Source organism: Anopheles funestus, chromosome 2RL (assembly GCF_943734845.2).
Source record: "Anopheles funestus chromosome 2RL, idAnoFuneDA-416_04, whole genome shotgun sequence".
Classification (NCBI taxonomy): Eukaryota; Metazoa; Arthropoda; class Insecta; order Diptera; family Culicidae; genus Anopheles; species Anopheles funestus.
The window spans coordinates 26,227,053-26,254,182 of NC_064598.1; the positions used below are offsets into that span (position 1 = coordinate 26,227,053).

General features: G+C 42.1%; 3 protein-coding genes across 3 annotated transcripts; 1 reads left to right on the forward strand and 2 right to left on the reverse strand.

Annotated features, from left to right (window-relative positions):
* The first annotated feature begins 4,460 nt into the window (after positions 1–4,460).
* LOC125765336 (transmembrane protein 235) lies at positions 4,461–22,086 on the forward strand. The gene is made up of 6 exons (XM_049430357.1): positions 4,461–5,566; positions 11,267–11,396; positions 19,557–19,707; positions 19,784–19,982; positions 20,527–20,692; positions 20,777–22,086. Exons 1-6 carry the CDS (start codon positions 5,441–5,443, stop codon positions 20,881–20,883), a joined length of 879 nt encoding a protein of 292 aa, XP_049286314.1. The 5' UTR covers positions 4,461–5,440; the 3' UTR covers positions 20,884–22,086.
* A 91-nt stretch (positions 22,087–22,177) lies between these two features.
* Positions 22,178–23,794, reverse strand: LOC125765333 (carbonic anhydrase 7-like). The gene is made up of 2 exons (XM_049430354.1): positions 23,435–23,794; positions 22,178–23,341 (listed from the first exon to the last, which is right to left on the reverse strand). The coding sequence occupies exons 1-2, from the start codon at positions 23,508–23,510 to the stop codon at positions 22,446–22,448; spliced, it is 972 nt and encodes a 323-aa protein (XP_049286311.1). The 5' UTR covers positions 23,511–23,794; the 3' UTR covers positions 22,178–22,445.
* Positions 23,795–25,010: 1,216 nt separating this feature from the next.
* On the reverse strand, positions 25,011–26,501 carry LOC125765339 (carbonic anhydrase 2-like). Its single transcript, XM_049430359.1, has 2 exons — positions 25,991–26,501; positions 25,011–25,906 (listed from the first exon to the last, which is right to left on the reverse strand). Exons 1-2 carry the CDS (start codon positions 26,070–26,072, stop codon positions 25,113–25,115), a joined length of 876 nt encoding a protein of 291 aa, XP_049286316.1. The 5' UTR covers positions 26,073–26,501; the 3' UTR covers positions 25,011–25,112.
* Between the last annotated feature and the right edge of the window lie 629 nt (positions 26,502–27,130).

The window sequence follows — 27,130 nt, forward strand, 5'->3', positions numbered from 1 at the left end:
CCCGTTTATTCCACTCCTCTCCTTCCACTACGCGAGTCACGTTTTTGTGACGGAATTCCGGCGAACGAAATTTATATTTGGGGAACCATTTACAAATGCACACCTGATCGTACAGCGTTGTTGCTGTGTCCCCAAGCGCATTGGGAGAAAATGAGCGTTTTCGCACACGCCAATAGAAATCGAAAGCAAACGAAATTCGACGGCATTTTCGCCGTACATCGACGCCTAGGAAGTACGTTTGACTTTCGATCGAAAACGTATCAAGCCACGCATTCGTTCGGGATGATGGTAGTGTGCCGAAAAGTGGATTCGTTGTTTTGAACGAGGCAGAACCAGGGGCAAGCAAAGGTGTACGATTTCCATTTCACTATTTAATCCCTTCCTGCCTGCTTGGCCGCTACCACCATATGGAGCGGTACCCACTTCACATGCTGCCACACGATTGACCGAAAATGGCCACCGGCTGTGAGGGGGGTTTGACTAATTTTCATCACCCCGCGAGTTCCCTCCCCACGGGTGCGCGGTTCGTGAAATTGAAAGTGAAATGTATTATTGCTTTCGTCCGACCGGATGGATTTTGGTTTGGGCTACGGAACTACGTGTTCGTGTTGTATGGGTGGTTAAATGTTTTAGGTTTTTTTCTCTCTCCTTAAGTGCACTCGTGTATGCACCCATCATAACCGCCGAGGAAATGGATAGATTCATGAAATTAAGGAACACTGGCGGGAAAATATGACAACGAATTTTTAAGCAAAGATTAAATGTGGCATTAATCCCAACGGCTATTAGAGCATATTGTGACTGAGATTGTGACTGCTGGATTAAAAGAAATGACTTTATTATTTAATAATGATTGCTTTTAATGGAGGAGAAAAAGCACGTTGACTTTGAGCATACAACACCTCTTCAATTAATTAAAAAATAATTCCATTCCTCCTAATCAGTGGATGCTATTTATTTTGAGATAAGAAAAATACCTTTTATTTATTCATTTTTTTCGTAAAGAACGAGGTAAAGAAGGTCGTACGATTTTTTTATATGAAACAATTCAATTTGAATGAATTATTACAAATTGCCTTTAAAATTAGATAAATGTCCTATTATGGGAGGTTAGTGTTATCAGATTAGCATCTTATTTGCTTATTTCCTATCCTAATTTAATCGTCGACTAATCATAAAATTTTGTAAAATATTATTAAACAATTTCTTTTTGAATATCATTAGGAGGTTCGTCGCTTGTTGTCGAGTTTGAATTTTCTCTATCTATCTCTCTCTTCTTCTGTATTATTCTTAAGGGGCGATAGAAAAATGAAACAGAATGAATAAATTATTCATATCACATATTTTTCTATAATCTTTTAGTTATTTGCATGTTTTTTTAGTCTCGTGTGGTAAAAAAGACATATCGTTCACCGAACTTTAGTATAAAGAAAACTCTATCCATATCTAACGCTTAAAATGCATAACAATGAAATTAATAAAATATCATTCAAAATGTTTAAAATGCAGCACATTCATTCATTTTTTGTGGACAGAAAACTTCAAACGACACAATTATGTCTTGCACCTATAGACATAACATAAATCGGCGATTGTGGTTACATAAATCATACAAACAAAAACCGCACCATAAATACCACAATTGTATATAAAACTATCATCGACTATGGAACAGCCGAATGTATGAATGATTCGATTGTTGAAACATAAACCAAACCAATCACGATCATCATGTGATCGCACTGTGACGATGCACCCAAAATTGCCTCACGCGAAACAATGTTGGAACAAAACTCTCACTCCTTCGGGGAGGAAGACACAATAGAAGAAAGAAAAAAAAGTAATAAGTGAAACAAACAAACGATATCAACCGTCCCCATAATGGTGCATGTGGCGTATGTTTGAAACCGATGGCCGATCCTTCCCCCGATGGGGACAAAACACGCATCGTTTACTTTTCACCTTTCTCTTTCGCAATTTCCAACATCCACTGTTCGACTACCTATCGACTAACCCATGGGCTGTGTGTGTGTGTGCGTGCCCATGTCCAACAGTTGCATACCAACACGTTGTCGGCAACGTTCCTCCCTTTTTTAAAACCCTTACCGGTATGTGGACAACCCTTTCTCTCCTGTTGACACAATCGAAGCTAAAGGTGCGGACGGTCAGGATTCTCATCAAGTGGTTGTTGGTTTTTTTTCTTCTCTTATTCATGATCAATGATCACTGACAACGCAAAAAAGTAATGCAGCACGAAGAAACAGCGTACGAGTGTGCGGTAAGAGTTCGTCCGCTTAATGCTTGAATGTTGGATTGTGGTTTTTGCTCAACACTCACGTTTATCTCCTTCGGTTCGTGAACTTGCTGGGTGGAAGCCACCGGACGGTAATGGCATCGTCTCCTGGATGGGATACAGCGGGATGGGTAGAAAGTTTTTCACCCCAAGAAAGGAACCGGTATGTACGCAATTTATATGCTTGCGCTTCGGGGTTTGGTCGTACTGTCGTATTGAACGAAAATTGACACACCACACCTAGTAGTGGAAGTCTTTTCTTAATATTGTTTCAGTTGCAGTTTGGGAAGATATGTTTGATGTGCATTTTTGGAAAGCCCTTCCGGCGATCAAATGATCGCCAATCGTGAATGACAGTATTTCTCTTGGGAGTATTTTTAGCTTTAAAAAGTCTCTTATAACGAGTCATATTTTTATAATTAATTTATTGTAGTATTATTGATAAATATTAATCTATATTCTTGAGTGTTTAAATCACTTTTATTATTCTTCTATACATACATTTATCTAAAGGCGCATTTTCAATAATCAATTTGATTTATTTTTGTTTTTGTTTAGTCCAAAACCGTATTAGTTATATGGAAAACGTAATTTGTCAATCTGTTCTTTTGGTAAGATTTATTATACTATATTCCGGTACCTTTTAGGGATGCTAATTGTTAAAACTGAACTTCTATCACGTCCCTTTCACACCTCATATCTTTACAAAAACCCTACGTTGGATAGAGCTGCACGATCTTTTGCTAAGAAACGAACCCTCCTGGTCAGGGCAATTGCATCGTTATTCCTGGCATCAAAAGATGATTTCACCTTTTTCGAACCTACCTGCCAGCGAACATTACCTGTAGCCCGGATTTACACCCGTACTCACCATTGTAACATTTGCATTCCAGTTATTGCAGGTGACTCGATTCTTTCCCATCCGTTCGACAGCGGTCAGCTGTGAGTAAGATCTCTTAACCGTACTAGAAAACCCGTAACCGATCCATGCCACGCACCGATAAGAAATTATTCATCTGTAATCTCCCACTTCGGATAAGGGAGGTAGGCAACAATGGAAAATGTAGGCACGATCACCAAGGGTTGATCGCGACCGACACGAACACCATGTGTGTGTGTGTGAGTGTTGGTGGAAGTGCGCGAGAAACGGGAAGCCCACATTCCTCTAGATCATGTTTTTTTGTTGTTGTAAATTGAATCTTCTTTCGTTGCTGTCCCCATATTTTATGACTCGAGACTTGAGGGATGGACGTGTCTGTACTATGACAGTATAGGTGTGCACTTGTGTTGTGCCATTCCAGTTGTTCAGAGAGCACTAGAAATATGCTGCTTCGTGAGAGGTTTCTTGAGACGTTGAACTTGCGTCGAAGAGTCGCAGGTATTGGTGTTACCTTGCGCCGCTCAGGTGCCAGGGAAGGGTGATCTTTTTGTATCAATTATGTTAGTATAATATCAAAATACTCCAAACATTGAAATATGTTACCAAAAAGTCACTTTCAATGAAGAACTCTAAGGACAAGCAACGGTTATTTTACTTTAAAGCTTAAAGCTTTAATTTTTCTTCGAAACAAAATGTATCAAATTTATTATTCTCAATTTCTAAAAATATTTAAAAAAAAACAACGTAAATAACACAATATGTAAAAATAATAAATTATAATAAAATAATAAATAATAAAATAAAAATAATAAAATAATAAATAAATAAATAAATAAAATAATAAAAATAATAAAAAGTTAATAAATTAAAAATCGAGTAGGAGTGTACGATCGTAATGATTGTTATTTATTGAATTGTATATATCTTCCAGAAATGTAGCTTGAACTAATTTTATATTCTTATATTTTACAACTTATATTGTTTCTTATATTCAATACTACATATACCAGTTTTAAAGATCTTCGAAAAAATAATTCATACGTTTCTTTTCTTGACTGAATTCGAATATTTAGTCTAACATCTTCAGCAGCTATTGAATACCTTCAGGAAAAGCTTCAATATTTTATTCACAAAGAAAACAATTTGCACCGTCGATCACCAGTGTTCTGGCAAGGTTTGACATACCTGCCCGCAAAGCAAATGCAGTAGGAAGGAGGAAAATACTTCGTACACCAGCAGAAGACGCGTGTGCTAGGAGAAACTCCGACACGTTCGCAACCGTACGCGTACGTACTCGACGCAGTCTCTCAGTCGAGCAGCAGTGGTCGAAGATGTCGGACTGAAGCTTCTAGCGGTGCCTGTTTCACGTTTTTGCTATTATTATCCACCCATCATCCGTGTGTAACCCGGCCAGTGTTTGTGCGTGTGTGTGAGTGAGTGAGTGCGTGATTGTGTATATGCGCTTGTGTGTCGTCTCACTGATCTTGTGGAAGTTCGGGCAAGTGTATAAACGGGGTTGGTAGAGTTGGTTGTTTTCGGGCGGTTTGCTTCCGTTCGTTTCCACAGTGATCTAGTTTATCTGATGCCCAAAACGGAAATCGATCGCGATAAGCACTTAAGCACCGAATGCGAATTGAGGCCGTTTAGATACGAGGCTAGCCAAAACGCCCTGTACGGTTGGTAAGAAAGTGACCGATCATCCTTCGATCGATCGATTACACATCCTTCCTGTTCGGTGCATATGGTGTAGTGTTGATGTGTGTCCACCGTTGTGGTTGTGTGTGTGCTTCTGACATACTACAAGCGTAAGGAATGTGCCCATCATCATCCTGCAGGATATGTGCGTTATAGTAACTTCTTTCGTGCCAGTAACGTTCCATTCTTAGTGGTGATCTTCACACTGCAAGAGACGAACCTAATACCAGTGCAAGCGTGCATATGTGCCTCTCTGTGCGTGTGTGTGTGAGTGTGTAATCGCAAAAAAGCGTCATCTAACGGAGGAAAGTTGTAGCTGGTGGTGATTTTTCTTACATTATTTGCGCACCCGCACCACCCCCCGCCGCCCCATCTCGCGCTCCATTCCCGTTTGCACGGTGTCCCTGTGTGTGGTTTTAGTACGTACGGGTGTGTGCGTAGCGACGATCGTTCGAGCATCAGCGCGCCCAGCATCAAGCCCTAAGACGCGTTAGCATCGCCATCATTACCATCATCCAACCGGAGAGTGAGAACACAGCGGAGAGCCAGCGCCAAAACAACAACCCTCCAAGATGCCCTGCAGTGCGGTAACGCTGTCGCTCGCGACGATATCCGCCATCATCGCCGTTGCCCTGTTGGCAATCGCCTTCTCCACCGACAACTGGCAGAGCTACGAAGTGAAGCGAACCAACATACAGGTACGGTTATAATGTGCGGCCAGCAGCGCATCGCGCATACTTTCCAAACATTACTTTCTGCAACATCACACACTTACGCCACCCTTACAATTGCTTACGGGAGAAGATTTTATGTTTTTGCTACTTTTTCGCATTTTTTTTTGTTTCTTTCGGTGTCAAAAATCTGCTTCATAACAAAAAACAAAAACGGCAAACAAATACAATACACATCACGGTGTTTATTTTGCTTACTATCTCCTGCATGCATGGTGGCATGTGCCGGAGACTTAAACGTGACAGCAAGCGACAAAACCCTTTTTGCGATGGAAAGCTGCACAGCTGGTAAACTTTCTATTCCCGCAACGGGTAACACTGTTTCGGAACGGTTTTATTTGGCCCTTTGAATATGAGGAATTTCGCATGTTTTTTCTCCACATCGGTAAACGCAGAAAATACGGAATTAAAAATAAAATGATAGCAGCCCAAGATTACCGCTAAAAGATCACCTCATCTCGATGTAACAATGGCCGTGCCAAGATCCAATTATGTCTTTAGCACTTTACCTTGACTCTTGACAAGTGGTGCCGGAACGGTCAATCATTTCGCGAGCTTTGCAATGTGGCAGTTCTGTTTTTTTTTTGCTGTTGCTGCTGTACTGAATTATACAAGCGAAGCCATTATAAAAACGCTCATTCCGCTCTAAGCATCCGGAGCCATGAGAACCGTGAAGATAATAATAACTGACAAAACCAAAATATCTCCACAATTTCATGATCATGCAGCCTAGTTTGGCCTTGAGGCGCCGTTTTGGGCGAAAATTGTATCGTGCCGGTTGTAGGAAAAATTTAAACCACAACATTAAACAAACAATACCAATGCTAAATGTTTGTCCGGCTTGATGCATAATATGGAATTGTTTTCAGTGCATTTATATTTTCCAACCTGATGAAAAGTTAAACAACGGAAAACGGCTACCCGTGTTTGTGAATTTACGTTTTTTATTTAACATTTTTCTGCCGAGCGTACTGTTTACGGACGAGGAAAGAATCGAACATTCAATAAGGTTAACGTTTGAGCACGTCAACTTGGTGTCGATCACGCGTTGCAGTGTGAATTGTGTTACATTTTGGGCTTGTCTGCTGCTGCGTGCGTCGAGGATCGCGTTTTGCAGCCTTCCGAAAGTCTCGACCCACACCGATCGATTTGCATACAAATGGGCGGGATGTTGTGGAATGTGTTTGCTGGGCTTGGAACGAACGGGGGAACCGTCAAACGGAAAGATGTCACCTTGTTCTTTTTTTCCAAACATTCCAACAACAAGCTTTCTTTCGATCCGATGTGTGGCATTATGATGTGTGTGGCTGCATTTGTTTTTTCCTTCTTCTTTCTTGTGGTTGATTAAAACTTACCACTTTCTAGTGTGAAACGTTTGTCACAGCATTCCACATTTCGTATGTAAAGCAGACAGTATACTGTTGCCATGTACATATGTACACCGACTGTTGCGTCAAAACCGGCTCCAGTTTGGACAAACCTACGCTCGAAACAGCCTGCCTTGTAACAGGACCAATCCCCTAGAGCCCTGAACAGCTCGGCAGCATTCTTGCAGCACTGCCATCTGGAGCAGGGTTTCGTTCTTGGGCATAACCGGTCGCGTTTCGGTGCGACTTCAACCAGACGTCAACTGCTGCCTTGTTCTGGACCCCGTGTGGACAACTTCGCACAATTGCACATGCTGGCACACACACACACCGATCTAATCCTTGTGCCTTTCGCTTGATCGTACGTGAGACGGGAAACATGCTCCGTGCGAACAGGCATAAAAGAAACAACCATACAAAACATACAACCTCCTGGTTTGGCCAAAGCAATAACAAAAAAATGTAGTCCACAAGTTGTTTTTCCACTTTTCCTTTGGTTCCCTAACGTTTTCCTCCCTTCTCTGCAAACCATCCAGCCAAAACTACCTGTTTTGCTGTTTGCGTGTCTGCTGTTCTCTTTCACAATTTCTCCTTCCCACTCACCGGGACGGCAAAACGGACGGTTTGTTCGATTGTTCGCGTTTCCTTTTCTCCCTTCTTGGTTTGATCTGGGCTGTTTGTGGTGGGTTTCTTTCTTTTTTTTCGTTGTATCTGCTCAGTCTAACGGAGTATATTGGAATTACTTAAAGCAGCAAGAAGCAATAGGAAAGACACGTGTACCAGCGGTGTGTATGCTTCTAGGAAATTGATCTGAACGCCAAGAATTCACACGTATCACGTACTAGCGATGGTTCCTGCAATGGTGAAGTGATCATGAGTGATCATAGAATTCTTATTAGCATATGAACACACACACCCTTCACACATACACACTGACATAAAACGTTTCATATGTGCCCTTGCAATAATTTGCCGTGTAGGAAAGTGAGCAACAACAGACAGAAAAAGGAATGTCAAAACCAAAAAAGCCCAACCATATGTCTTACTAAGACTCTCAGGCACACATATGTACCATAGCTGCTAATCGCAGAAGCAAATATCACGACAGAAAAGCAAAACAACGACATGCCACACATCTCGAAAACAATCTGGTCGCATTCTTCCAACTCAATTCGTTCCTCAAAAAAAAAAAGAATTGGCCTGCAGGGGCAAACATGTTGGGCGCTCCAGTTGAAACATTTACACGGTTTCCTGCCGTTGGTGATGTGATTACTTCATCCACATGTGTGTGTGGGGGTTTTTGGGCCAAGAATTGGAATGCATGACAACAGCAGAACCGTTCGAAGGTTCTTGCAAGCTTTAAGAAAACAGTTTAAAAGAATGAGAAAGAAAGAAACAGTTGTGGTGGCAAAAATGCTGCAACATTTGGGTACTGCTTTTGCCACTTTGAGCAAAGATGGTTAGAAGTGCGTGAGCCATGCGTTGTTGAGTTGTTTATTTACGTTACCTAACTTGGTTTTTTGGGAAAAATAAACATTAAACGCCATCTGCAATACATTCTCAAGCGTGTAAGCTCAAGTGCGTCCACGAAGTTGGTGCCACGAATGAATGAAACGGGGTTTTTTACACCTTGGTGCCGAAATTTTGTGTGCAAAAGTAACGCTTGTGGTCACACTTTACCGTGTTGCCACAGTCGGTGCTTATATTTCAAGTAAATATTGAACATAATGAAAGAGAGCTACTTCACAAAAGATACATCCACAACGAGTTTGAAAATCATTTTTGAAATACTTTACATTTTTTATTATACTTTTATAATATGTAGTTAACTTAACCAATTTTACTTTCAGTGTTTCGGACGAAATAAGACCCTCTTTAGGGACACTACATTGATTGTTTGTCAGCTTTGTGAAGTTGGAACTTCGCATGAGATTTAAAATTAAATTGTAATCTTCTTTTAGTGATGTCTTTAACATTGGAAGTATCCGATTTTTTTTACACTTTTTTGTGGTTGATTTAATTTATTCAACCTCAAAAATAAAGCAGATTGAAATGAACAGGTAGTCAAAATAACGGTTCTGTTAATTTTAATTTTTAATATTTAATATTGATGTTGAAAGAAAAAAAAGGTATTTCAAATATTGAATTACAGGTGATCTTTACTGAAACCTGGTCAACAAATTGACAACATAAAATATAGTTTAATAAAAATAACAAAAACAGATATTTGAGCAATTTAGTGTTCAGTTCGAGGAATGACTATTGACTGACGGCTTCGATATTCGTCGATATAATTGATTTTTAATTATCACCCAATATTCCTTATACATTGAGCCTCGAAAAAGGTTTAAGGTAACTATCAAAATTTTATTTTAAATGGTATAAATGTGGCTTAAAAAACTATAAATGCTTTGTTTGTTTTAAACAAAAAGCAGAAGCTGAAGAAGTATGTAAAGTATGAAAACCACCTCAAAAAATGTTAGCCTAATTATTCTGCTTCATAAAATACAACTTGGTACTACATGTTTTTAAATACACTTCAAACTGATCAGCATACGTAAATTATTTGTTCTGTTGCCTATCCTCGATCACCACAGGAAAGCATTTCCCATCATTTAACAACTCACCAAACACCCGTTCAACTGTCAATGTCAAGTACAACATCAAACCCACCCACTAATCGTAGGTTTTACTGTACCCTAAACCATAATTAAACATCTGTATCGATGTTTTTTTTTTCAACGATAGTTTTACTTCACCACTACCAGACACAGTACGCCCGACACGTGTTTGATAAGCCGTGCAAAAGAAATGAACCAAGAATTCATTCTCCTAAAACAACACACAGCTGTAGGTCTTAACGTAATTAAAAACGCTGCAACCGTGCAAACCCCTTTGCCAAGTGGCGTTGGTGGGTAATTATCGCCTTCGAAGCCTTTCGGCGCGCATTATAACAGAATAAATCTGCGCGTGTAACCAATGGAAACTGTAACACAGTTATTACGGTTGACCGTTCCAGGAATGATGAAGAGAAACAGTATTGCGGGATGCAGACCACACACACAGAAACACACCATCGTACCGATCACTGAGAATGCACCTGGGGAGGGGGGTTGCGTGGGTATATGTAAGTTTCCCCCCCGGGGGTTTAATAGTGGAGTGATTCCTTCACTACGATGGGGGGTGCGCTAGACAAAAGGCAAGGCGTGAAAATGGTACAGGGAATCACCGTACGATCGCCGTTGCATCTTGCATTAATCGAGACGGTGCTGATGCTTTCCTCAGTTCAGTAACCTTTTGGTGCATGTGCATCGACCGTCTGATCTATTTATTTACACTCCACCATAAGTGGTGGATCCACATCCACAGCCTAACGAAAAAAAAATGGTTTTGTTTTTTTTTATTTTAGTGTCTGGCACTGTGCTTTAGTTTCTGGGGTTTTGTTTTTTGTTTTAGTTTACTTTACCATTCATACTACTAGTACGTGCATTAGCAGCAGCAGCAGCAGCACCATCATGGCCGACATTCATAAGCACGCACACGTGTGTATTCGTATGAAATATGCTACACTTGAAGCTTTCCGATCCGATCTCCGCACATCAATCCGGTTCGCGATCGCGTTCGCTAAAGCTGATTGATGGTTTTGAGCGAAAAAAAAGCCCCCCGCGCGTCCAACGGCGCTAATCGTTTCGGAGGCCCGGATGAGATGCGGATCCACCTTCCATGCCACTTTCACAAGTGCCGCTCGTGCCATATCGAGTGTTTCGAGCGAATGGTGGCGATGGATCGTGGATGGTATTTTTGTTTTTCGCTCCCTATCACTCTCTCTCTCTTCGCCATTAAAATGGCCTCCAGCTTTTTTTTTTTTGCGCAACTCACAAAACGTCCGGGAGATGAACATTGTGATTAGTGGGAAAGGACATAACCATCAATGGATGGCAAGCAAGCAAAAAAGTAAAATAAAACGGGGCAAGTTGAATGTACAGTGTGGCGTGTTTCACTCATATGACCATTTTCGTTTCACTCTTCTACCCCAGACTAGACACGTTCGGGGTCTATAAAAGTACTTGCGATTAAAAAGAAATAAAACAGCGAAGACAACAAAAAAACACACACAATCACACAAGAAATAAATCACCCATCAATCGAAAACTTTCATTTTCAGTTTCTTATCGTCGGCAGGTTTATTGCGGACCTGTCCAACTGTTTGTGTGTTTTTTTTTTTTATTTTTTGTGCAATTTGTAATCCTTTTCTTATTTTTATATGTAATTTCCTATATTTTTTGTTTTTTTTTTGCAGAACTTTATCGCAAAACATCCAGATGCAGCTGCACTGACCGATAGCTTCAACAACCGGCTCATCTACTACACGCGGACACGCGGCCTGTTCCGGTACTGCTACCCGAAGGAACGTCCTCCAGCATCGTCCGGTAAGTTTGTGAAAAGCTTCTACAAGAAAAAAAACCAATCAACCTTTTGCGTTCTGCGCTTCTAGCGGCCGAGTCACGCAAACGAACTGATGCGTAAGAACTCCATTAAAAAAAAACAATTATTCAGCAAAAAAAAAGATTGTGTGATTTTCGTAGCCGGAAAGAGAAGCAAATAATCGATGCAGGTAGCAATCGATTTATGCTTTCAATGCTCAAAATCTACGTCCGCGAAGGAAGTAGGGGCCAATATGAAGAAGAGAAGAAAAAAAAATACACACATTAATTCGAGATTTGAGGTTCGTCGCTTTATGCCGAGGGTTGGCCTTCGAGTCTTTTGTTCCATGTGCTTCATAAACACAGCAGCGAAGCGTCGCCGCTGTTCATTCGATCTAGTGACGTTGCTGCCGTTGCTTAGGAATGAACGCTGCTGAATTGCAGTCGGTTTGGGGTTTTTCCTCCTTTTAAGGCGTAATGCTTGCGGATGCTGCCGTGCATTGTGCTGTTTGTTGTGTAGCTCCGTCGAAGGTGGATTATTCTCACAGTTCTACCTACACTGCTTCATTCATCACGAACGAAAACGAACGAACGATAATGTATTCTCTTCTGTATGCCAGAGCATCATTACATTTTCATCGTTTCATCCATTTGTGTGTATTTGTGTTTGTGATCAGTGTAACGCTAAAAAAAAGCGACGAAATACGCTACTGGCATTTACACTGTGATGCTGAAATTGCTTCGCTGAACGTTTCCTGGAAATTTGAATTAATTGTTTCGAATGAAAAGACCCGAGATGAAACGGAAAGACAAGAAGAAGCGGTAGGTATCGCCTTTGGGAGAATTTTATTGCACCTTAAGCCACATCTTCGATCGAAACTGCGGTCTGTCCATTTGATGTGCGGATCAGGATGTTTACTAGTTGAGCTTTTCCGGGATGTATTTTTTTTTCGTTTATTTATTACGTTCGTTCCTAGGCTTAAGTAAATAAGAATATGTTTTTTTTGTGCTTTAGAACATTCACGACTTTTTGACAAAATTTGTCCGCATTGGGCAAGATTAGATTTCCACACCGCATTGCGATCTCACGATCACCATTTTATGGACATAAACTTTCCGTTTTTTTTAGGCTTCCGTCGTCCTTGGTCGGTGGTCAGCAATTTAGCAATTGGCCTTTCATAAATCTCGAAAAACTTTGTCCATGAGTTGTGATTGTGATGAATCGGAAATCTTCACGCCAAACCATTCATTTTTCTCCCCTCCCCCACTGTCTGAAGATGAAACAGGCCACTTTCATGCAATCGAGATGTGTATAACAATTACCATCTTTTAACGCCGCATTTTATGCTGGAAAGAGGCGCATCATCCTCATGCAGGAGAGAAAGATGCTAATAGCCGCTAAATTGGGCGTTCCCTATCCGGCCACGGCCAGTTTGTGGAATGTTTATGGAACAGGGAGCATTCAAGTATTCCCAATGGAACGGTTGTTTGTTTTGTTGTTGTTTTTTTTTTTTTTTTTTAAATCTTTACTTTTGTCCGCTCCCGTGTCTGTAAATGTTAAGCCTAATAGAGAAAAAAAACATATTTTATTCCCATGGGAAAATGTGGTAAATTTTATTCGAAATGGAATAAAACATTAATCTGGACAAGAGGGTAAGCAAACGAGATGGAGCTTGCACTCAACACCACCGCTCAAGCTCGGGCCACATTTCACCTATTTCTGCGTCACCTTGCTTGTAGGTGTTTGAAGCTTTATGGCGGCTGTCTGTCGTAAAGTGAAATTCGTTTTGGCTGAGAAATTATGCTTTTTTTTGTTTTTCACTCACTTTCGCGTCTCGCGAAACTGCTCCCCACCAGTAAACCAGGTTGACTGGAAAGGGTCCCTTTTTAAGGGCCGGTTAACGTCAAACCCGTCACACCAAATCCGTCCGGGATCACATGGCGTAGGAAAGCGTGGACAACGGTTTGCTTGCGGCAAAACATAAAAAGGCATGGTTGGGGAGAAGTGGAAAATCGATGTATCTTTTACGTCGTTACGTCGGCTGGCTATAATTATCCACATCGGCACATGAATTCTTTTCGATTTTTGCGCAGTTTGGCAACTCTTCCTAGCGTAGCGATTTCTAATTCCTGCCTAGTTATGTTGCCGCACCGTAACGACCATCCGGTGAAAATTGGACGAGATAGTGTGTGATTCCTGCCTGGTTGTGGTAGCGTGAAGTCAGCATCGTGGACACGAGGAACCGTATGGAGTGATGAATGTCCGAGCGCAGTTCAATATCCATTCATGCACAAGTTATGCTTTCTTCCATTTGGTAACGTTTTTCCTTCCTTCTCTCTCTCTGTTTCAAAACGATAACTTTCGAAGGGGAAAGGGATCAAGTTAGGTCATAGTATACACACACCGTCTCGCCCCCGTTTTGGGCCCTCCCTTGACTTTTTGGATGAAAAATGCAGCAGCAGAAGCACAATTTTCCTTCCCCAAGACATTGCCCTCTCCTGTTTTGGCCAGCAGCTTGTTAAACAAGATTGATTTTTGCTTGTCGGCGTTAACTGAAGCAAGGAAAAAATATAGTACGTTGCTGCTGTGCTTTTTTTCCGTCCCCTGTAGCACGGGGTTTCACTTGAGCGGCAAATAGTGGCTTAACCTGACCATCCGAAAAAGCAAGATACGGGCACGATTACGTAAACTGATGTGAAGGAAGGTTACCGGTGGGACTTTCTTTAGGGCATGATACGGGGGAATGGAAAGTCGCTGCCCCCTTCGAAACGATCGGTGGAACGATGAGCTGCAACCATCTTATGAGTAGCACCGAATTGTAATACAAAAAAAAAACAACACACAACCTAAGAGGAAATAACATGTAAGCGAACTGAATGAAATTGCTTCTACTCTTTCGTTAGCCGTCCGGAACTCACTCTTACTCGATTTTATGCGCAATTAATGAGTTTCTTCATCATGAACACACAATCCGTTTTTTGTACCCACAAAAGTACGGCCAAGAACATTTCTCTTCCCAAGAACTTCTCGTCTTCGGAACGGCACGGAAGATACGGGGTACGGTAAAAGTGGGTAGAATTAATTGAATTTTAACCTTGTGTTTTTTTTTGTTACCGCAATTTTTGCTTTTAGATCGATTTTTCTTTCCACGCTTTAGTTCTACATTGTGATCTGGGGTTGGTTGCGAATGTTAGTTAAAGTTCTTTCACGTCAACGTGGGGACGGTTTAGGGCGAAATTAGATTTAAAAGAAAAGAAAGGAAATTATTTTTTTCTTCCGGACGTTGAAAGACGGCTTATTATGTGATTAGATTTCAAGTTTTTCGACCCCGGCAGTTTTGTAGAATATAATTCAAGTTTTTTTAAGCACTTACCGGTCGTAGCAGATAAAAAATAGGAAAGACGTAACGAATCGGAAAATGGAGTTGAACCATGGCGTTTGGAAAATTTTAGTTTATCGTGACCGTTGTGTTATAGAAATAATTTATGAAACAATTTTTTTATCGCTGTTACCTATTATAAAGCAATATTTTATCTGGAATCCACTATCTTATCGCAAACGACATTTCTTTTTTCTTTATGGAATGAATTCATAAAAAACAGGCATATGTAACGCTTTTATAAACAAATGCTTCCGATCATGTTGGTGTTGATTTATTTTTATACAATTTTAAGCGGATTCCAATAACTTAAGAGAAGAAAGAACCTATGATTTGAACCAAAGACAGCAATTCTGCTTTTTCCGCAAGAGGAAGCTCGATGCCAGTGATTGAATCGTGCGATCGCGTCTTATGGAAAGCGATATCCTGAACCGAAGCTCGGATGAGTGGCTAAGTAAACTTTATTCTAATTTACCACGAGTAAAGACATAGGTTATTTACTAAAAAATTAATTATACAGTGAGAAACATTCCCATTTCATTCGAGATCTGTACAGCATTTTTAAGCTCCGTTGATCAAACTTAAAACACACCCAAAAAGTGTTACAAAATCATTTTTCATTTCACCGACATCCGTTTTGGCAGGTTTAGTTTCATCAGATCGAAACGAAGAAACGTTGCTCTGTGCTCTGACAGCGTCAGCCTGATTGATGATCGACGCTTTTCGACGACACTCAATCAACGACCATCAGCATCGTCCAAAATCTTAATCTCGAACTAACGGCAATGTTTCATTCACAGCGCTTTTGTTTTTGCTTCCTTTGCCTTCGAGTCGTCCCCGAAAATGGTGCCAAACGGTGCCGATCTAACGATGGTCCACGATCGGAAGGCAAAGATTTAGGTCGTTCAACGAAGAAGAAAAAACGACGCTGAAAGTGTTCGCCCCGTTGAACGGAAACTATTTTCCGTAGCTTTTCTCAATGAAATGGAATAGAAAGAAGAAAAAAGAGCATGCAGGCACGCATACACCAACGCTACTGCCGGGAGATGAAACCATCGAAGAGTTTGTAACAAAATGTGCTCACGAAAACATATTCTGCACAGTAAACGAATGGTTTTTTTGCACCATCAGAACGGGATACATTATTACAATGAAGTAAGGATGGAGGCCTACAAACGGGTGGCCTAAAATGGAGGAAAATATCGATGCTCGATACGTATTGTTAATTCTGAGGAAATATCGTTTGGCGTCAGCTAAGGGTAGCCACACCATTAAGCATCCATCTAAGGCTGTTTAGTAGTTGCGAATTGTGTTTTCATCGTTACGATTTTTCTTCCCAACGTTTCGAAACTGATCTTCGGTACCATTTGGCACCTTTTACTCTCGTTTGATGGTGCGGAAAATGGACCAGTTTATTTGTGCGTGAATTTGCTGTAAATTTGGAGCAAACAATTCGCTCCTACAACAAACCTTTCGGTTAATTAACCTGAATAATGAAGCACGGGCATGTGCCGGTGCAAAAACAAACTGCAAAACTTAAAAAGCTTATAAAGCTTCGCTGTCCGGTTTGTTTTTCTTTCGTTGAGCTTTACATGAACTTAAATAAACAATGTCTACTAAGATGGTTTATCTATCTGTCAACTATGAAATGACATTAGATCTAAAAGTATTTACATTTCAACATTCAGATGTCATACCGTTAAGCTGTCAAAGTTAATGTTAACAGCTAAACGATTGAAGATTTAATTAGTTTGCGAAAACCGATTCCATAAATATCGTGTTTGCAGGTGACCTCATCAACGTTGAATTATAAAAAAGCAACCAAAAATGATGTAACGATTTTAAAAAAAAAGGATCGCCACAATTGCAGCTTGTTATCCGGTGTCCTTCACATCAAGGCGTACCGTATGCTTTTTGCACAATCAAAACACAATCGCTTTGCGGAAAACTTATCAAATAGTTCGATTGCCACTTTGTCCTTGCTTATTAAGATGTTGCCCGCTTTTGCATGGATTTGACCCATTCGTGCCTCATGAATTGCTTCAAAGTAAAATGATAATAAATATTTTGTTGATGTTGCCATTTGAAGTGTTACTTTTTTTTGGTTGGCCATTTGGTGTTTGGTGGTACAGTTGTGCGGTCACATTTGATTTCGAGTGCCCGGCATATACCGATTGCCTCATGTGGCTCATTGACGATGCGCTCAAAGGATTGCTTCGGCGCGAGAAAAAGAAAACGACGCATCTACTCACACATACGTGCACGGTTTGCGTAATTGTGGCGCGTTATTCCTCCACCTAGCGTGAACCTTGTTTTTTGCGTTACGATTGACGTTTGATACGATTCGCCCCGGTACCGCCAACACAACCGCGGAGGGTAAGTGTACCCTCCGGTTAGTGGTAGCATTTTCATTCGCCATCGCTTGACCGGCATTAGTAGCTTATTGTTTTGAAGGTTAGCTGAGCGATTGAGTCATGCTTGGTACGGTGCCGCAAAATATGCAGTGCGGAGGTAGACGATTTGTTGGCTGTGATCGTGATGCGATCGACGAGTCGGTCGGTACCGTTGTGAATCGCGTCATGTTTTTCATTCAAACTTCTTCTTTATAACGGTGACAGCATATTTATGAGTGCGGCGTTGCGGTTCGTTAGGTTGACCGATTTTGTGTGTGTTTTTTTATTATTTTTTCGATTTTGGTGCAATTTTTTGGAGTAGCTCGGTTCAAGGTGTGCAAATAGTGGCTGAAATAGTTCCAACATGAACGTACAAAACGATGGCTTAATTCGGCGTTTGGAAATGTATTTCAATAACCACACCATTTATCGTTTAAAATCGTTTTTTTTTATTTTTTTCACTTTTAGATATTAGGCTTTTGCTAGAAATTGTGATTGGATCGCGTTAAGATAACATGATAAAAAATCATGTCACAAAAAAAAGGTTTAATCGACGATAAAAATAAAAAACCAAACAAACGCCTAATATTATGCAAATTATGTGCAAAAGGACATTTATTGTATGTAAAAATGTTTAATCGCATTTTATTAAGTGTACATGGAGAGGTGAAAATTGATTATAAAAATACTAATTTGTTTACCCTTTTCTCCGTATATCTCTTCTATTATGTTGGTGGATGATACATCTCACTTTCGACCATTATTTATGTATGCATTTGCTGCATTATAACCAATTACAGAGTAGATTTTCTCTACCACATCTCACAGTAATGTATCTAACACGGTATTTGACGGCATAATCAACCAAAACAGTTTCCAAAACAAATTATATCGCCCCAAGGCGGGGGGAAGAAATTCGAACCCTCATCATCATTTACCGGTCGGTCAAACAAGTTTGCCATGATAGTCCAGCAGCAAACAGTGCTAGTGTGCAAAAATTATAAATCAACACCATCTCCCTATATCTCTTCATCGGCTACTCTCACTTTTGTTCATATGCATGTATGTAGAAGATCGCATCTGATGCGATGCGATATGATGTGCTCATCAGACGCGAAATTACCATTACCACTTTCGGGCCAACCTCATTGCCACACTGGAAGAAAGTGGTTTTTTTTACCTTTATTGCACCATTTGATTTGTAGGCCCCCCGTGAAGCTCGCACTGCACCGTGGTGCATCGTAAAGCTACATGGAACGGTACCGGTTCAGACACGAACGCAAATCCGTTTTGCCAAAAGCGCAAAATCTATGTTGAGGGCGGATAAGGTAAAAAAGAAAGACGGACATTTTTCTGAAAAAAAAAATCCATCCACCCACACGCACGCATCTCTGTGAGAGCTTTGCAAACGATCGACATTTGGATATGCGAGATCAACGAACGCATTATGGCGCCCACCCTTTTCGTTGTATGCAGCGTTCCCTTCGTACATATCATCCATCAATATGCAGCAAATTGCATTTGGCGTTTTTTTTGCCGCTGCATCGAGAAACTGTGCGGCATACTGATTTATGCATTGTATCGGTGCAATATGCGAATATGGCACGAGCTACAGCGGGTGGCCCTTTGCTAGCGAGAAGAGAAACTATTTCTAATTCGTTATTAATTTCTTCATTCTCTTTCACCCTAAGATCTCTAGCGTGACACAACGCGCATTATCTTATTGGCATCCACATTTTGCATCTCATCTTTTGGTTTGAGTTGTGGTGAAACTGTACGCCATCGAAGCCGCTCCCAAGTGCTGCCGATCTTTCACATTTCACAAACTTAACAATGCACCAATTGCATCGTGCATTGCAATCAATGCGTTGCGAAAGGGTGTGTTAAGTTCCGTTTCGAATTTTTTGGTGGCTTGCACTACATTTTTCTTCCTCTCTCTCTCTCGCTGGCCACATTGCAGCATTTGAATTGGGAACGAGTCTGGCATGTTGGCCTGGATTTGGTATACGCCCTTCGCGTCGGACATCTTTTTCATCTTCGCATCCCGTACACCTTTCATTTCACACTTCTTTATTTCACTATTCAGGTATTATGCCCGTGATCGCATCGTTTTAAATCGATGATCCATGAGTATGCGTCTTTGTGTGTGGGAGGCAGACAGAAGGTGAATGAGTTTTTGAACGGGAATTAGAAATTTTCGGTACCTTTGTCTGCACCCACTACATTCAGATGCAAGCATAAAAAATGAATAATGAGATAAGTGAGAGATAGCATAAAGCAACATGAGATAGCATGAAGGGATGACACACATTTCTAATAACGAATAGTAAATCTTATTGAAAAGCAATATATTAATCGAAACATTTGAATTTGTTCTTTCATTCTCCTTACAGTGCAAATTTATCTTTCACCGGTCGAAACGCACTGCTCCAACATCGATTACTTCCCTGCGAACGAAGAACACAAGGAGTCGGACTCGTTTACCGATGACATCATGACCCGACTGCATCTGGCACGTTCCGTCATTGCTGCCTTCATCCTGAGGTAGGTGTTTTTTTATTATTTCCTTTCATTATTTTGCTTGTTACACTCAAACTCATTGGTTTTACCTTTTTTGCAGCTTCGTTGTCATTTTCTGTGCCTTCTGGACTGGCTTATCGGGATGTTGGAAGCGTTCGGCCGGTGCCATTACGGCAACCGCCATCCTTATGCTCACCGCCTGCCTGCTCGCCGCTGGTGCGATGGGCCTGTGGCACACGGTTGAGTTTTTCGAGAAGGAAAAGGTCGTCGGCGAAGAGTATTACCAGCAGTGGAATAGCGTAAGTATTGTGTGAAATGTCTAAAAATGAGATATTTCAAAGATCTAGAAGATCTAAATAAATATTTCGCAAATTTTCTTAGAATACTTACTACGATTCCTTTGTCGACGTTGAAGTCCTGAAAAGACTTTAGGTACTTAGGTTGCTCGATGTTATTCTAATGACGTGATCATCTCAAAGTCACTGAGCTCCTCGTCTCGAATTTAATGGCAGACGGCGTATCTCGACATCAGAGTTGTTGTCAATGCTCACCTTTGAACTAGAAAAGACGAAATCTTAGACAACTTTAAAGGCACTCTGGTACTAGACTTTAGAGTAGACAAGAGACTAGCTCCTTGACGCAGATCTTTCATAGTAGTACAAGACCTTAAAATGATCTTAACCTGAATTCCAGAATTCCGGCACTTTAACTTAAATCTCTTTCCGTATATGGGCTAGATCACACGAAGATCATCCCATCACAGGGCATCAATTTGTTATACCAAAAGAAACAGGAAAATAGAAAACAAATCATTTCTATTTCATTCTCCTCCCGCATCCACAGGTCCTCCGGGACAACACTCGTCTGTCGTACGACTGGTCGTACATTGTGGCCTGGGCCGGTGTGGCCTGCAGTCTGCTGGCATCGATTCTGCTGTCCGGTGCGGCCGTCTGTCTGCGGGGTGAACGCGAAAAGGAGGAACAGCTTAATCTCCAGTATCTGATGCCCGGTAAGCAGCTGGCGAACGCTAGTCTTGCCGATCGTGCCCACCTTCCCCTCGCTCACATCGCTAACCTGCTCTCTCCCGTTTCAGTGTATCCCCAAAAGCAGCCTCCCTACCCATACGGTGGTTTCCCTCAGCCTCAGCTCTATCCGCAGCCATACTATCACGGATCGCAGTACGGACCGTACAACTATTGAGTAAAACTTTTCCAACCGCTAACAGAATGCGATACAGAAAGAATGTGAATGGAGTGCATGTGCAGGTGCAGGGTAGAATGCACCAAAATGTATCCATTGTGAAAAAAAAGAAAAACAACAGAATCTGAATATGTTCGGTTACTATATTTCGGCCTTATCAGTGAAGACGTGACACGTTTTTTTTTTTTTGGTAAATTATATCCAAATTTAAATTTAAATCGAATCTAGAGGATAGCTTTTGTTCACATGTTTGTGTGTGTATGTAGCAATTTGTGCGATGATCGTGAAAATTTTTACTCAATACTTTACCCACCCAACCCCCTCCAAAACAAGGCCCCGGTTACATTCTCTTACCTTTACGTCTCGTCCTGATGTCTATGTAACGTCTTCCAGTACCGATCGTTAACACGATAATTTACCTGTTTTGGTTCGATTTTCCGAACAGCGATCGCCATCTACATCCGATGCATCAACTTCCCATTTTCTGTTGACCCCTTTTTAATAGTCCACCCACCATTTGACCCATGTGCCTTCTGGTGTTGTACTAAAACAATAACAATGCATCTAAACGGAAAAGGACATAACAGCCTGACCGGCGAATGGTTTCTATTTTAACGTAACGCAAGTATCATCGCATTACCTTTACGATACGACTCAATTCAATCGATTTCTAGTAACGGTCTAGCTCTGCATTCCACCGCGATTTCGTGAATGTAGTGCCTGTAGGTCGAGTCGTTCTAATGATTTTTTTTTTCGCTCCTCTGCTCGTCTACGATTACACGTACGATTCATCCAGTTAGATTTGTCCAAACGGACGACCGTTCGCAACATTGGACGCCAATCGATGGCGTACCAGTGGACGTGATTCTTTATGTATTATGACGAGGTTATTGTAGCGATAGCAGCTAGGTGTAGTATCATACTGTTTTGTGCTTTAGTGAAAAGTAAAAACAAACGCGTAGGCGAAAAAATGCAAAATGCGAGAGAGAAATGAATCATACACTGGTAACATAGTTTCGAGAGTAAATTAGAGAAAGATAAGTAAAAGCATTGCATTCAAACGTGACAGTACTGAGCGATGGAAAAGGTTTAAAGATAGTGTTCCACTTAGTTACGAACTTATAACGATGAGCAGTTGAAGGCAGTTTGAAGTGGAAGGAAATGGAAAATAAAGTTTAGTATTTTTATTTTTAATGAAACAAACCCGCTCGGATGTATTTACTTTTTCTTGCGTTTCCGGTGGCAAGAGGGGTGCCATTTTTCATATCACATAAATGATTTCAACACTATCCCATTTCAATTCAACTTATTTTATTTATCTTAATTTTATTAAACCAAGGAACAATCATTTGGTAAAGAGACGATCTAACGTTCTTTGTTTGTGTGTGGTGCGATGGAATGATGCACACGTGTTACGATCGTGTCGACAGATGTTTTACGCCTAACAGTATGCAATCCGGGTGCCAGCATGCTGCTGTACGATCCCCCGAGCTGCTTTGTACGATTACCACTATACGGTAGGGAGTGTTTACTTTCGGTGCACTATTGCAACCAGGGTGGTTCTAGTAGTAGAACACGCGTCGAGTGTTCTGCGGCTGAACTGGACGGTAGTTCAACGTTATTGGTGCCCCGTTGGTACCGATCAGTGAGCGTAGTCGTTTCATCTCCAGCTCCGTCACCGCTAGCCGTTTGTTCGCCACGATCCAGATGACCGTTTCGAGACACGGAGGTGTCGTAAGGCTACCCTCGTACGAGTAATACGGCCATCCCATCGTACCGATAACGTTCATCAGCGTAAAACCACGATTAAACGGTATCTCAAGCGTTGACTCTGGTTGACGCACCTGAGGCAAAAAGTTAGCCCACGAGTTTAGTGAAAAGCTGGACGAGCTTGGTACAACTTCGTACAGGAAACCAATCACAGCCAAACCATCCACTTCCGCTTTTGCCTTTTTAAAGGAACTGTACATTCCGTTGTAGAACACCAGATGTACCTCGAGCGGGAATTGCCGTCCGTCGAGCGTATGTTCCGATCCTTCCGTATTGTTCGGTCCCCAGTGGAAATGCAACTGCTCGAAGAAGTACACCGTCTTCAGTGGTCCACCACGCATCATCGGACGTGTCCGGAAGGTCCAATTCGGGGTAAACTTTACCGAGTAGCCTTCATTCTCAACAGTGATGGACGAAGGTAGACTATTCAGTCCGATGATCTCCAGTGGGTTTTTACGGTTTACGGGCAGTGTCCTCGAGGTGACGATGTTTATCGGACTCTGGAAGTCTCCACCACAGGCCGGTGCAACGATGGGCCAATTTGGTGGACCAAGCGGATCACGAAGCGAATACGTCCAGGATGGCCCACTAACTTGGTTTGGCCCTTTAATGTCGTTCGAATCGATGCTGATTTCGTTCGGATGTGCTGTCCTGCTGCCCCATAGGAACTCATTTTCTTGCGGATAGCCTACCGAAAGTTGGGATAAATGCAAATACAAGCAGATTTAGTATATCTGCTAGCAAATTGATAAGAATTTGTTGCACAAAAAAAAGCCCTTACCTCTAGCGTACACGACCGGCTGACAGGCTAACAAAAGTGACAAGCACAGGGCACTCATTGTAACTCCCTTGCACATGGGACGGTATCGTACGTGGGGTACGGGTGTTGCTTTGCAGCTCAAACCACCTAAAAGCCCACTCGGCACCTAACTGTCCGCAAACTGTAAACGAACGACCGAACCACGCCTCGTTGTTCTAGCGACCTATTTCAAGATCCGGGTTTTTTGCAAAAGATCTATGCCGCTGCCAAACAAACTCTGTCCCACCGGTATATCTGTGTGTTTCCCGGTGGAAAGCTGCACCGTTTCTGAATGCGGCCGTCCTCCGGAAGCCTGTTTTTAAAGAACGTTCTATGTTGGGGGGCTATACACTAGCTAGGCTAGCAAAAACAACAGCTGCTACTGCAGGAGATAGTTCTGCAAAAGGGGGTTTGTTACGAAGTGGCACGAACACCGACACTTGCCAGGGTGTGCTTTGTTAGTCTTTGCTTGCCACTCGGTAGGAACGGATTAACGCAGCATGTTTTTAAGGTGCTTCCTTTCGAGATGGCTTGCATGGCAGAAATGTACGAAAAATTCGTCTGCTTGCGTTTGTCTCTAAAACCCTGGACAACGAATGACCTCCAGCGAAAGAGTGCTGAGTGCTGCGGATAAGGAAAAACAGTGGCCGGTAAACCGTTTTTTTTTTGGCTCAAAACTTTATTCCCGAATGTTAGAGCTTTACAGCGTTTCTGGGCATGTTTTTGGCGGGAAAATCGAGGCTGCACTTTGTGTGTATGATCCCTTGTTTTGCTGACCTAGTTATGGTAAACAGTTGCATTGCTTATGATATTGCTACAAAACGCATCATTGGGGAGTTTAAAATTAGACTTAAAAAAATAATAAACAACACCTTTCTTCTAGCATGCAAAATTGTATTTGTTCGTGTAAGATAATTGTGGTAAAATCTGTGATGTGTGCATTTTTAAAAACCTAATTCCATTCCCCTTTTCGGGAACGCACCGGGTCGCACACCAAATGATGACGATCGTGTTCGGGGAAGCCCAGGTGAAATGTGTCTCGGCGTTTTTTTTTTTGTTTGCTCTCCTACGCTGCAGCCATCGCCCCGTGCCACGCCTTTTGCTAGCGTGCGCCCACAGTGTCCACGGTGTCCGAAAAGCGCGTTGATTAATAGGTTGACCGTGAAACGAAAGCCCTCCCTTAAGCGCACGCTTGCACGTTTCCCGGAAGGGGAAACGGGGTGATGAACGGTTCGACGAAGGAGGGAATTAGTTTAAGGTATGTGGCATGGGCAAACATAACCAGTTTCACGCTTACTAAGTGCACGAAGTCTTTAACCGAGTTTTGTATCTTTTTTTTCTCACCCTGCCATTTTTACTACTACCTCGTGTCGCTATCCTTTTCTTTTGTTTTTTTTTTCACTTTCAACACACACTCACAGACAAACACACACACCCACGAGCTTAGTATCGGTCCCCGTGGTCAATTCATATAGGATTTTAACATCCGCAAACGTGCAAAACCATTTGTCGATGGAATTCCTATACGGATTCTACTATTACTATACTATACTGTCCCCCAGTTCTAGTAATGGGGGGGAGCGAGGTTGCAGAACCGAAAAAAACAAAGGGGATGGAATCGGTGCAAAGTTTGGTTAATTCTGAGCCAAATGTCCACATCCTAGAACCCGTAACGTACCACCGTACGCCCGTTCAGTGGCTGCACCGGACGGAAGTTATCGACCAGCGGTTGATCGTTCGTGTCGCGCAAATTTCGCAACTCGTCCAGATCCTTCTGCGCGATCGGGGACGGTCCATCGCGCACGATCCACGTGACACTTTCCGAGCAGGGCGGTGTTGTCAGACTGCCCGGGTACGAGTAGTACCGCAGCCAATCGCCACCCGCAACCGAACCGAGACTAAACACTTCCCGATTCTCGAGCGTGATCGTGCTACCGGCTGGCCGAATTTTCGGCAATGGCCGAGCCCATTTCGCACCCGCCTTGACCTTGTCATCGCCGATCTCGTACAGTACGCCGACCACAGCCAACCCGTCCGGGTGTACGATAGCCTGCTCGAACGTACCGTACTCCTGCTTGAAGAACACGAAGTGTACCTCGGCCGGGTACGCTATCCCGTCGAACGTGTGCTCGGAACCGCGCCCGTTATCGGCACCCCAGTGGAAGTGTAGCTGCTCGAACACGTACGGTGCACCCAACGGTAGCGGACCACCGAGCAGTGTTGGCCGTTCGCTTTCCGTGCTCCAGCTGAACGTGTACTGTGCCGTATGACCATTGTTGATCACACTGATCGAGACCGGCTTGCGACTACCGCCCTCGAGCAACAGCGGTGCAACATGGTCGAGCGATGGTAACACCGCCGACGAGCGCACGATGTCGATTGGGCTCTGACGCATTCCACCACAGTCGGGATCGGTTTCGGCCCAACTGTCCGGATCATCGTAGGAGAAATCGCCTAGAAAATACGCAAAACAATCAGCACCGGAATTTACTGTCACGCTGGGCATTAAGAATCAAACTAACCACCATGCGGACTTACCGTGTACGCCGACGAGTATACAGGCGGCAGTAAAAACTAGCCCATAGTAGTAGCCCGCACCTACGCACCGCTGGCTAGCCATTGCGACAGCTCTTAATGGTCCGTTAAACGGTGTTATTGTTCAATGAATGAGTGTTACCTTTTTTGCTGTTTTTTTAACGCGGCACAAAAATGGGAAAAAAAACGCAAATGCGATGCAGTTTTTGCACCTTCGCTAAGCGCACTAACTGGTCGGTCGGTAGAAAATGGGTTACGTTTATGTACACAAACGCCGGTTCCCATTTTGTGATTCTTTTCCATACCGGTGGCACGAATTGGTTGATGGGTGAAAAAAGGGTGATCTTCTTCCGCTTGCACACTAACAGTGTGGTTGACAGCATTTACAGCTTCCCGTCTATTAGATTGTACACCTTCGATGGAGATAATGCATTGTTTAGCAAAATGGTTTCCCTTTTTCGTTTTTATTCTAATTTTTCACATGCATTGATTTTGATTACACAAATCCATATCAAGGATAATAGTTTTTTTTGTAATAAATTCAAAGCATGGAGGAAAAACATGAATAATACAATAAAAATGGAAACCATTTAGCACACATTTTGCCTTTGGGACAATGTCACCTACTTACACTTACAGATCGTTTTGTTGTGGTAAAAATGTCAATTAATTTTTTGTGATAATTTTAAATTTATAGAAACACATTTATTCACCCGCAAAATGTATGTCACACACGCAGTGCAGTTGTGATAAAAAAAACACCGTATGGGAAGTTTCCCACTATCGCACCAGATGCATCTTACACGATCGCACCGGAACCATTTTGTAACAGCAATTAAGATACGGTGCGACACGTGCTATACTGCATGTCTGTATGCTTGCCGTATGCAGGTTGATTGTCCTTATAATCATCGGAAGTTAGGGGCGTAATTATATTTATAAAATCCCCTTAAACAAAAGTGCATCATGGACACATTTTGTTGCTTGATCAGCCAGCTGATCAAAGTTTTGAAAATTAAACGAAAAATTGGCTTCGTACGAGTAGCATAACGTAACGAACGGTTCAATGGTCCAGTTGGGATTTGGTTACGATCCTGCTAGATCTGCTTGGCTTAGCAAAAGGGCAACACGGTCGAAATGGCA

Excerpts from the sequence above, each read along its gene's own strand:
- LOC125765336 (XM_049430357.1), top strand. The coding sequence starts at position 5,441 with ATGCCCTGCAGTGCGGTAACGCTGTCGCTCGCGACGATATCCGCCATC. Across the intron at positions 5,567-11,266 it reads TGAAGCGAACCAACATACAG|AACTTTATCGCAAAACATCC; the intron begins GTACGGTTATAA and ends TTTTTTTTGCAG. Across the intron at positions 19,983-20,526 it reads ATTACCAGCAGTGGAATAGC|GTCCTCCGGGACAACACTCG; the intron begins GTAAGTATTGTG and ends CCGCATCCACAG.
- LOC125765333 (XM_049430354.1), bottom strand. The coding sequence starts at position 23,510 with ATGTGCAAGGGAGTTACAATGAGTGCCCTGTGCTTGTCACTTTTGTTA. Across the intron at positions 23,342-23,434 it reads GCCGGTCGTGTACGCTAGAG|GCTATCCGCAAGAAAATGAG; the intron begins GTAAGGGCTTTT and ends AACTTTCGGTAG.
- LOC125765339 (XM_049430359.1), bottom strand. The coding sequence starts at position 26,072 with ATGGCTAGCCAGCGGTGCGTAGGTGCGGGCTACTACTATGGGCTAGTT. Across the intron at positions 25,907-25,990 it reads TATACTCGTCGGCGTACACG|GCGATTTCTCCTACGATGAT; the intron begins GTAAGTCCGCAT and ends CGTATTTTCTAG.